The sequence below is a fragment of the Nannobrachium achirus genome (assembly GCF_963921795.1).
Source record: "Nannobrachium achirus genome assembly, chromosome: 11".
In the NCBI taxonomy this organism is placed as follows: domain Eukaryota; kingdom Metazoa; phylum Chordata; class Actinopteri; order Myctophiformes; family Myctophidae; genus Nannobrachium; species Nannobrachium achirus.
In genome coordinates, this window is record NC_137820.1 from 56,991,581 (window position 1) to 57,003,966 (window position 12,386).

The 12,386-nt window shown below is 44.3% G+C and overlaps 1 protein-coding gene across 1 annotated transcript in view; it reads left to right on the plus strand.

The window, feature by feature from the left end:
* pparab (peroxisome proliferator-activated receptor alpha b) overlaps positions 1–12,386 on the plus strand; it is a 98,143-nt gene that overhangs the window by 68,522 nt on the left and 17,235 nt on the right. Inside the window, exon 5 of the mRNA XM_080736420.1 lies at positions 4,031–4,230. Coding sequence (XP_080592546.1) covers positions 4,031–4,230 — 200 coding nt within the window. The remainder of the gene's footprint in view (positions 1–4,030; positions 4,231–12,386) is intronic.

Consider the following 12,386-nt stretch of genomic DNA (forward strand, 5'->3'; position numbering starts at 1 on the left):
ACAGGTTAGTACATTCAACTTCACACAGTATACATTTACAGTATGTACAGTAGGTGCAATTCAACTTCACAGTGTCTCTTTATGTGAAGTAGGTTCACCAGGAGGTGACGGAAAGCGATTCCTTTTGCCCTGGATCTTTCTGGTTCTTGACAGTCGGTTCATGTAGACGCGTAGTAGAGGGGGTATGTCCCTAGATTGTGTTGACGACAGAGTGCCTACGCTCAGCGGTAGTATTTCTGTCAATGGCACTTCCTCTTACGGTGTGTGTGTGTGTGTAGGGTTTCATAGGGTGGTAACGTGAGCGCAGATGGAAACTGGAGAGGGAAGTGTTAAGTGAGGTCGGGTGGGTTAAGGAGAGACCACAGGACTGTCCGTTGGACTCGCAGCGGAAGTTTTATAAGTCCTCGGGCTTATTATCGATCAACTATTGATCGCGCGGCTGCTGCTGAGAATGCAGGAAGTTTGTAATTTTTTTAATAAGAAAACAAATCGACAAGTTCACACTCACAGATCACCGTTTCGTCCTGTACTGTTGTTATACACAAATAAATACAAATAAATGTTGTGGAGTAAAAGCAGTAGAAGTAAAAGCATTAGAAATTGGAAATACTCAAGTAAAATACAAATACATCAAAATTGTACTTAAGTTACCTTACACCACTGGTATAGGGTGTCTGCACATCTAAACAGTATGACTTTAAACAGCTCTTTATGGGTTTAATCAAACTGATTATGCACAGCAAAGCTCACGTAAATGATGAAGAGATGATGTTTAGACATGGACTTAAATCAGGGGTCTTCAACGTTTTCAGGCCAAGGACCCCTTAGTTGAGCGAGAGATGAAGCAGGGACCCCCACAACCTTATCATAGATTCCATATAGTTTCATCGTTTGACAGCGCAATCATCAGTGTATTTTGGATTCATGTCAATTTGTGTTTGCAGATATTTAACCACTTAAACTGTCAATACTTGATAAACTTGACATTTCACTATGTACTTGGGCTGCTCTTTTTCCCCTCTACACCAAACCTTTTTGCCAAAAATAGCCGATCTACAAGCTCACAACGCCTAGCAGCACGAGGCGTTGTGAGTTTGTTGATCGGCTATTTTTGGCTAAAGTTCTCAAAATAAGGACACTAGGGTTCAAATGGTAAAAAATAAAAAATAAACAGTTTCTATCACACAAATATTTGGAGGACCCCCTATAGTAACTCTGAGGACCTCTTAGGGGTCCCGGACCCCTGTTGAAGACCCTTGACTTAAATTAACAGGAGAGGACCATGTGTGAGAGGCCAGTCGGTTACAATATGTAACCATAAACCAGCAGGATTGTTTGGCGGGAATACTATTTCCATGGCTCTTAATATAGCAGAACGACCTTGTTCAATATCATTTCAAGGGAAAGGCTCGCTCGGGCTCAAGGGCGGTCCGTGAAGGTTCAGGATATATTAGGTGCAGATTAGGGCTGTCACGATATGACATTTTACATGACGATTAATTGTCACTCAAATAATTGGCGATTAACGATTTAATTGTGTATTTGTCGTTGATAATTACATTTCTGTTTGGCTTTTAGGCTTTGAAGTTGCATATGGTAGATATGACACATAACCTAAATATACAAATACATTACTGACATATTTGACAACTTACTACTTAAAAAATAACATTGATAGTGGAAATAGCCGATCTACAAGCTCACAACGCGTCGCATCGCGACGCGTTGTGAGCTTGTAGATCTGCTATTTCCACTATTTCTGACATTCACGATTATCACGATTATGACAAAATAATTGCGATAATGTCAAATAATCACATTTAGACGATTATGTAATAATTGTGACAGCCCTAGTGCAGATTGCAGATAGTTCAGTATCATATCACCTGGGCCCCTCTAGCTGTTTCACCAGGCTCTGCATAATCTGTTTAAGAAAAAAACATTGTGTTTGTTTTAAGTACAACAGCTCGCTGCAGATCACATGTTCAGACAAGATGAGGTGTAATAAATGCTTCAGTGATGCCATGCCGCGGTGAGCCTGTGAGGGCTGGTCTGTTGGCGTCTCCTAACCCTGTAGTTGTTGTGTTGCTTGTTGCAGCAGCTGGGTGTAGGGGTGTCACAATTATTACATAATCGTATAATCGCAATTATTTGACATAATCGCAATTTTTTTTATCGTCATAATCGTTTACATGTTGAAAAATGTTCATATTTTCAAACATGTTCAGTGGAAATAGCAGATCTACAAGCTCACAACGCGTCGCGATGCGTTGTGAGCTTGTCGATCGGCTATTTCCACTATCAATGTTCTTTTTCAAGTATAAAGTTGTCAAATATGTAAGTAATTTCTTTTTGTATTTAGGTTATGTGTCATATCTGCCATGTGCAACTTCAAAGCCTACAAGCCAAACAGAAATGTAATTGTCAACTACAAAAACACAATTAAATCGTTAATCGCAATTATTTGAGTGACAATTAATCGTCATGTTAAAAAATGTCATAATCGTGACAGCCCTAGCTGGGTGCAAAGAAAGCCCGCTGCCACGTTGGCCTCCCGCCCTGCCTGGTCTATGTGTCGGAACTGTACCTGAGCCAGACTCTTGACCCCTAACTGCCCCTCTTCACCCTCCCCATGAGCTCCACCCGACCACCTGAGTAGCCATCAGCTGGCTGAAGCTGAATTTCCCCCGTAGGATCGATCAATATTATTTATTAAGGCCCTGGCACACTGCGAGCGTCATTGCCGCGAGTGTCTCCGGCTGTCACACATCAGGTTAGGCCACTTGTTGACATTAGAAGTGTTTATTCGTCTCTACAGTATATATTCGGCTGTGTAATGTATTGTTGCTGAAGTTGAGTAGGTCGCAAGTTACTATGAAAACCACCTCCGGCTGTCTGTCTGTCCCTCCGTCGGTCTGTCAGTCACATCACGTCACACTTTTGCCCCTACTCTTATCTCCGCCATCGTTGCCCCTATCCATGCCAAACTTTGCACACACACTCCTTGGCTGTCAAACCACAACCTCCACCCCTCATTTCTCACATGGCCCTCTTCTAGCGCCACCATGAGGCCCGATTTTTGCAAAACACATGTTTGGACACTGCTCCTATACAGATTTTGCCCTAAAATCACGTAAAGCGGTACACGGTATCTCTGAAGTCATGTCAACATCAACATGGACCTGTCCCATTTCCCATATTCCCTCCTGATTGGCTACGATTGCCTTCTAAAGTTTGTGTATGCAACCTGACGATCAATTATCTCCCGATTAGGGAGTCTTACTGGTGTATTGTTGCAGAAGTTGAGTACTTCTTCCACCACTGGAAATGACAGAACATAATAGCCTCCCCCTCCCAGTGAGGTCAGAGTTGCATCCCTTCCCCCTGGGGACTTAGAGCTGAGTTTAGCTCCGCTCAGTGTCTCTCCTCTTAATGAGTTTTGGCTCCTGGCCAGCCAGCGCTCCGCTGTGCAGCTCTTACCTTCTTTACGCTCACAGCTCATCCACTTAGTGAGCAGTAATCTAATGAGGCCCCATGGTGGGTGGTGTCTGGCTCTGTCACTGACTGGACGCTTAAAAAGTAGAGCCGGTTTACTACGTCACTGAATGTTTTAAAGGGATCCCCGGCTAATACGACAAATATGCCCATTATTATTGTCCTCTATAACTACAATGTAAAAATAAAAACACCTTAAATATTTTATTTCTTCTAGAAATAGCAATTTTTTCTGCATTATAAATGTGGGCTTCATAGAAAGTGTTACCTTTCATTCAATAGGGGAAATGCCCGTCGCAAGTTGATGATGTCATAAAACAATTTGTGATCTATCGCTATGGAATTTATTGAATGCATGTGAAAATAAAAACAAACGTAATACTTCCTATGGTTAATATTACCATCAAAATAATTTTGGGGACCCCCCTGGGGGTCCCGACCCACAGTTTGAGAACCACTACTCTAACTCTTCTCTCTCTCTCTCTCTCTCTCTCTCTCTCTCTCTCTCTCTCTCTCTCTCTCCCTCTCTCCACAGCCATCCGCTTCGGCCGGATGCCCCAGTCGGAGAAGCTGAAGCTGAAGGCGGAGATGGTGACGGGGGACCGGGACGTGGAGGACCCCCAGGTGGCCGACCAGAAGACCCTGGCCCGCCAGATCTACGAGGCCTACCTCAAGAACTTCAACATGAACAAAGCCAAGGCCAGGACCATCCTCACTGGCAAGACCAGCACTCCTGTAGGTCCACTCACTGAGCACTGGAAAGGGCTTTGCACATAGGCGCGATTTTCAACCGTTGCGTTTTTTTTTCTTTTCGTTTCGTTTGCTGCTATGACTAAAACACATTGGATTTGGTGTGCAATGCTGTGCGGATTCCACGCTGCGGATCCCAAAAGGAGTCATAAAAAGGGGTGATGAGTTTTTACCGCATGCGAAAAGATGCACAAATCCAACTGGGTTCGATCGGGGAAAAATGCACTGCCGCAGCCACTTGCCGCACGGAAAATTCGGAGCAGGTGTGCATGAGGTCATAGAGAATCATTCTTTTCTGTTAAAATATGAAATTGTCAATTTTTTTCTTGTGGAAAATCGCGCCTGTCTGCAAAGCTCTTTAGTCTGTACTGTACACATGCATGAGGCCAAGACAATGTCATATCGTTGTTGTCAGGTGGAAACCTTGTAGGTTCAAAACCGTTCGTTTTGTATTTATCATTTTGAAAATGATTTAAAATAGTAAAAATGGATGATCTGCAAGCACACAACGCCTCGCACCGTGAGGCGTTGTGTTCTTTTAGATCTGCTATTTTCGCATGTTTTGTCGACAGCCTTGTATGATGAAGCAGGGCTTTACTTCACGAAAAAAATTACAACTTTGAAACTTGGAGATAGGAGGTTTCTGCCTGACAGTGACGATATCTTCGTTGCTGTCAGACATAAACCTCTTATGCCTCTTATGTTTTTTTTGTAAAGTAATGCCCTGCTTGATCATACTGCAGAGTCACACAAAAGTAGCAGATCCACAGGTTCGAAAACGTGGTGAAGTGAACTGTTTCGAGCTTGTAGATGTGCTACTTTTGCTATTTTCCCAACGTAATCCTGAAAAAGTAAAAAAAAAATACCATTTGTCACATTCTATTACCAATGTACAAACGGAACCAAATGAACCCGGAACCAAATGAACCCTAACAGGTCCATTTGGTTCCATTTGTACACTGTCAGAGTTAACACATATGGTGCCAACCCCGAGTTTCCCGAGTTTGTATAGGTACCATACCTGTGCCAACCCCAAGTTTCCAGAGTTTGGGCAGTTAAAAAAAAAAAAAAAAAAAAAAGTTTTTGGGCCTCCAACAATGTATTAGTCATGATCACGATCGCAAAATTGCATGTTTAACCCCCATACCAACCCCATCTTTCAAACATGGCAGCCATGTTTGTTTACATTTGAAGAAAACATTATGGCTGCTATCTCATGAATGCCTGAACGGATTTCCAAGCGGATTTTATTTGTTTGTTTGTTTGATTGATTGATTGATTGAAGATTTTATTAGAAGTTTGCAATAGAAAAAAGTACAGTTTCATGACAGTACAAATCACTGGTACAAGGTCAACTAAAAGGAGATCCTAGAAAGCCGAGGCTTATTTCCACAGGAACCACACTTTAAGTATCTCATATAACATTGAAAGACAGACGGATAGAACATAGTACTTTATCTAGGATAATATCAGTTTCAAAAGCATAACATCAAAATACAAAGGCAGAAAAAAGAATAATAAAAAAGGCGGGGGGGGGGGGGGGGCATGGGGGCTTAGTCTATTTACAAGTCACGGGTAGCAGTTGTCTGAAGGTGACTTTTCATACCAATTTTGAAGGAGGCTAGGGATTTGCTCTCCTTTAGGGCTTGAGGAAGGGCGTTCCACATGTTGATGGTGTAGCAGGAGAACGAGTTAGAGCCTTGTTTAGTGTTAAATCTACGTTGATGATGATTAGTGGAGCTGCCTCTGGTGTTGTGGTCGTGAACATCCTTGACCTTTAAGAAGTAGTTTGTCAGGTACATGGGAATCTTGGAGGTGTAGTGTATCTTGTACACCAGGCCCATTGCAAGATGCTGTACTCTGTCAGCTACTTTGAGCCACCCCACGCTTTCGTGGTGATGATCGGTAAGGTGGGTCAGAGGAGGGAGACCAAGCACAACCCTAGTTTGAAAGCTGTGAACAGCGTGCACACACGTGGTGCATGATCTAGGCATGGGCATGATCCGTGCACTATGAATTACATGGAAGTCTATGGAGACTTGGCAGCTTGGATCTTCAAAGAGATTTTTTAGATTACAACAAATGCGTTAAGGGGAGACCTTGAAATTTGAAAGTTTGAGAAACATTGTGGTAGGGAATGCGAGTCTGACAACAAGGTGGGTTTTGAGTGGTTTTAAACGTGGCGAGGGTGGTGGTGGGCAGCTTTGAAGTGAAGGCCCTGTCACCTCATAGGTTGGCCTCCATCTAGGGTTCAAGTGGTTATTAGCTGTCATTTGTCAATGTGTTCAATCGTTCACGGTTCAGTAGTTCACATCCCCAGTGGTCCATCATGATGTGTGCAAAGTGGAACAGGAGTCGCTAAACCCAATGAACCTCACAGAACAAGAACAGAACATTACAAGGGGTCAGGCTTGGTTTTGCTGGCATGGTGGACTGTCCACTGTGTGTAGTGATGGTTTGGTGTGCTGGGGAGGAGGAGACAAGCCAGACACTCGCGTGTGTTTGTACCGTCCTTAATATGCCACTTGTGGATTGCTAATGTTCTCGCCTTTAGAACAATTTCCTAACAGTAAGGATTAGAGGCTTTTCACGCAACGCTGAACTGTTATCACCTCCCATTGGAGCCGTTTTCTTTTTGGCTCATCATAGTTTTTAAAATATCTTTATGAGTGTGACCAAACGAATAAACCCAAATTTGTCCTCCGTGTGTCAATGTGAGCTGGCAGCTAAGGGCCTAATCAACGGAGTGCGGAGCGGCCAACCCCGATGACAGAAATATACTTGCTCAATATCAGTGGCACAAGCCAGCCAGCCTGCAGGCTGGACAAGGACTCATCTGTTTCTGTTGAAATGATATAAAGAGCCACTGTGCTGAACTCTCCACTCCTCCCTTCCCTCCATCTCTGCCCTCTGCCCTCCCTCCGCTGGTGGAGAAGTACTCCTAATGGGGCGCCCGCTGGCCTACTGGTCCCCAGGCGCATAGTACCACATAGGCATTGCCACATAGGCATGGATGCCTGGCGGCGTCGCCGGTTTGATTCCCGATCCGGACGACCTTTGCCGCTTTATGTCACTCCCCATCTCTCCCCACATTTCCTGTCAGTCTACTGTCCTATCTAAAACAACTCTTTAAAAAAAGAGAGAAGTACCCCAATACTTGACTTACTTTTAAGTAAAAGTGTCATTATCACAAAATGCCAACTCTGTTACAAGTAACTGTCCTGCGTTTGAAACTTTAGTTGCCTATACTTGTACCAAAAGTAAAAAAAAATTTAAGTTTTCAAAATTGGTCAAATTAGTTTTTTTGAAAATAGCAGATCTATAAGCTCGCGACGTTCTGCGATGCGACACATTGTGAGCTTGTAGTTCTGCTACTTTTTTAATAGCTTAAGTGTAAAATAGGGCTTTGTTTGTATATGTTTTGCAATAGTCTAAATCGGAAAAGTAACTTGTAACTTAACGTTTTCAAATAATTGTAGTGTACAATATGTAGTGGCGCAAGTATTGAAAAAATTGACATACTTAAGTAAAGTAAAAGTAATTCAAAATTGTACTAGAGTAAATCTGTACGTATCCACTGTACTTTCCACTGCTGCCTTCCTCCTTTCCCCTGAGCTGTTTCCAGCTCCATCTCTGGTGTGTGTCTGAAATGCTCTCCTCCTGGGTGGCATCAGGGTCCACAGCCCACACGCTTTTGGGACTGATCCCGATTTGTTAAGAGTCCTACAGAGTCTAAAATATAGGTCAAAACGCAGGTAATCAGTCTATATACAGTAGTATAGAACCAACTCGGTGGCCTCTGTGTGGTTTTTGTGTCCGCCCTGACATTGGGATTTCAGGGTTAGATTCCCCAGCCTGGTCATACCAAAGACTATAAGAAGTGGGACCCGGTGCCTCCCAGCTTGGCACTCGGCATCAAGGGCTGGATTGAGGGTAAGTCTCTGTGACATACTAGAGTCACTACTCATGTCCAGGGGCTGTACTTTACTTTTACATCAAGCTGCCTCACGCTATAGAAACAGGAGATGGGCTCCTCCTGCCTTATGGGCCACAAGGCTTACTTGTAGACAAATCCACAGAGCGCTGCCCTGTAGTTGCGGTGACACCGCAGTTATGATTGCCTCTCTGTGGATTCAGCTATAGTATATCGTCGTTGTCGGGTGAAAACTTTGTATGTCCAAAACCGTTCGTTTTGCATTTATCATTTAAAAAATGATTTAAACTAGTGAAAACAGCCGATCTACGAGCACACAACGCCTCGCACCGCGAGGCGTTGTGTGCTTGTAGATCTGCTGTTTTCACTACTTTTGTGCGACGGCCTTGTATGGTGAAGCAGGGCTTTGCTTTGCGAAAGAACGTACACATTTGAAACTTGGAGATACAAGGTTTCCACCCGACAATGACGATATAGAGTCTCAGTCTATACAGGGAGTCAATATTGATTGATTGAATGCGTTGTGATACCACGCATTGTGAGCTTTATTTTCTAAAGATTTTCAAACATTTTATACATTTGAAAATGTGTGAAATGGGACATTCTACATAATGGGTACTTACTACTTAATACTTTTAGTTCTTTAAGTACATTGTGATAGCAATACTTTTGTACTTTAACTCAAGTACATTTAGAATTCTTGACTTTTACTTGTAACAGAGTATTTCTACATTGCATTATTGATACTTAACTAAAACACTTGACTACTTTTTCCACCACTGCGGCACCCTGTACTGTACAGTATGTGAGAGTGCCGTGCGATCCTCCCTCCCAGTGAATTTAGGATTACATTCCGCCCTTATGATGGACTCGGGGGCTTTTGTTACTTTGGCTGTAACTGTAAGTTATTAAGCGCTGTCCACCGCCCACCCTGCTCCAGACAACAGTCTTACTGTTCACTCTCTTTCTCTCTCTCTCTCTCTCTCTCTCTCTCTCTCTCTCTCTCTCTCTCTCTCTCTCTCTCTCTCTGTGACTTGATGTCTCTCTCTTCTCTGTGTGCTGTCACTCAGTGTCAGAAGAACGCTGATGTGCGGCATGGCGTTACGGCCATTCTCAGATATCGTGTGTCCTTAAGCTGCACGCCGCTCATCTGTTATTTAAATCAAAATCATGCTTTGTTGCTGTCAAGGCAGACATCTCTCATCTCCATATTTTAATGTTTCGTGTCTTTTGAATGTCCCATTTTTTTATCGTACTACAGCATCACACAAACGTAGCAGATCTACTGTATAAGCTCGAAACTCAGGACGCGTTTTGAGCTTGTCGATTTGCTATATTTTTGAATTTTGAATCCTGAATAGTAACAGTTTTGGGTTTCCACCCAACAGAGACGATTTGGGAGGATTATGGAAGCTGCCGCAATAAAAAAAAAAGTGTCGGTTCGCTGTATGTTATTTATGCGAGAAAATGATTAAAGCACTTTCTGAGAAAGTGAAAAACAATCTAATCAGAACCACTTACGCCTCCCTATTCTGGGGCATGTTTTGTCGAATATATGCAAACATTCTGCAACAATAGGCGATCATTCAGAAAAGAAAAAAACCCCGAAGATTAACAAGCTCACTCTGCAAAGACATTTGGTGTAGAGGGGAAAAAAACTGGATTTGCGGAAGATGGCCGATCAGGTCGAAATGGGTCTGTTGCTTTTCTGTGTCAGGCAAAATACATACTGTATACTGTACATCAATGAAAGGCCATTTATTGACTGACTGGCTGGCTGTTTCTTCCTGTTAAATAACAAAAAGGAGGAGACCAAATACAGACCCCTGGGCCTGGGGGACCACGGGCCAAGGAATCTCCCAGAATGCTCCCACACACACACACACACACATACGTAACATACTTGGTTTCCAGGATGATTCAGAGAGGTGGTTTTGATGTGCAGCAGCAGCTGTTCTCTCACTGCTGTGGGAACGCTCCCAGAACCAAACCCTCTTTAGCTCAGTGTCGACTAGAGGATGACACGAGAGTGGATTTTCACTCCTGTCCCGTCCCACTCCCGCAGAAAAAATCCTGTCCCATCCCAATCCTGGGCCAGAGTAAAAAAATAAATCCCGTCCTGTCCCACTCCTGTACAATGACTCCTGGTCCCATCCCGCTCCTGGTCAAAATCACTCCCGTTCACATCCCGCTCCCGAAAAAAATAAATAAAAAATAAATCGTGCAGATGTTTTTCTATTTTGATTCATATTATATTTGATATCATGTTTATTGTTATATAATGTATAATTGTATAATGCTCGCAGTTCAAAGACCTCACTCTTGTGCAATTTATTTCTGCGATTTGATGAACTGGTCTGGGATGATTCCCACTCCTGCCCACTCCAGTTGATTTTCATTCCTGTCCCGTCCCGATCCTGGCATTAATACAAATTTGACTCCTGTCCTGCGGGAATCCTGCGGGACCCACGGGACCCACGGGAATTCCTGTCAAATGTCATCCTCTAGTGTCGACCCACGGGTCAAACAGGCCTATCCCAGGCTTACTTTTATATGATACCATATCGCAGGCTTTCTAATATAATGGTCTTTATGGAGGAGTTTCATTCTTGGTGTCAATAGAGGTTTAAAGCTGGCAGTCGGCCAGAGCAGTCGCATTTTCGTTCCGTCCAGGGACAATGAAAAGGAGGGATACTTTTTCTTCTTTTTTTCCTATTGTTCCTTGTATGGTTTGCCGACTCGTGGAACGCTCATAATTGTATATACGGAGAATTATGTGCGGAATGGAGAGGAATCACGCAGTGTTTTTTTTCCTCCACGTTGGATCGGAGCCAACGTGCGGAATGGAGAGGAATCACGCAGTGTTTTTTTTCCTTCACGTTGGATCGGAGCCAAAACATCTCGGCTTCGGTAAACTGACGGTCCTTGGGTCGCTGCTGCTGACTAAGAACAAACCCCAGATAGGCAGAATGGACAGGCGGTCCATCATTTACTTTATTCTGCTTCTTTCTGGTGATATTGAGGTTCATCCAGGGCCCGTAGTCACTCGGCAAGCCGCCCGTCTCACGAGGGAACAACAACTGCTTTCGGAGACAAAGAACCCCAGCGGTGGTAACATCGATACGGGTTCTACTGGTTACGAGTGCTATGGCTGCCCACGCGGCTCTCTACAGCAAAGCCCCAACATTGAGGCTACTTGTGACCAGCTCGCGGCCGTGGTTCTCGAGCCGCCGCCCGATAACAACAGCGCCGACGTGGACCTGGATGTCCCCCTGGATGTCCCCCTGCCGCCCCCCCTCGTCACCGAGGATGTCCCCCTGCCGCCCCCCCTCGTCACCGAGGATGCTGGTGCCCAGCTCGCAGCCGCTGGATCGCCGGAGATGTCCGTCGAGCCGGATGCCCCCCCGCTGGTCCCGCCACCCCCCAGGGATCGTGATCAGTCGTGGCTGGCGCAATATCTTGGCTTTGAAGCTGTCGGCGCCGCTACACCGACCCCCCGTGCGGTCGAAAAGGCATGGATCTCCTCCTGTTTGAGCTCACAGTCGACACAGGAACCTGAGCTCCCCACCCCCACCCCCGCTCCCCAACTTCAGCCTCAACTACAACCGGACTATGATGACCACCTCCCCCCCACGACAAACTTTCCTGTCTCGGTCGTAGACAAAGAGCCCCCCAGCTACGACGATGGCTCGATTACTACAGAGAACATGCACTCTGTTGTTTTTGCCAAACCAGGACTTCATCATGTCCATTTGAACATCAATAGCTTGAATCCCAAAAAACTGGAGTTAATTAAGGGAATGTTTCATGACGGTAAGGCAAAGATTTTATCCTTCTCTGAAACTAAACTTGATGACTCGTTTACGGATGCTAGCATTGAAATTGCCAACTATACTGTAATCAGGAATGATAGAAACAGGTATGGAGGCGGAGTTTGCATGTATGTACACAATGATGTCAATTTTGTCCCCCGTCCAGACTTACACCACAGTTCACTTGAAACTGTATGGATTGAGGTAATCTTTGAACATGCCAAAAACATACTAATATGCGCTGTCTATAGACCACCTGATCAGAATGATTTCTTTGAGCTGTTTGATGAGAGCTTAGCAAAGGTGGACGGTACCGAGTGTCACATTTTGGGCGACTGGAATGTGGACATTTTGCGTAAAGACGCACCCATGTTCAAGTCCTTTGATGGGTTATG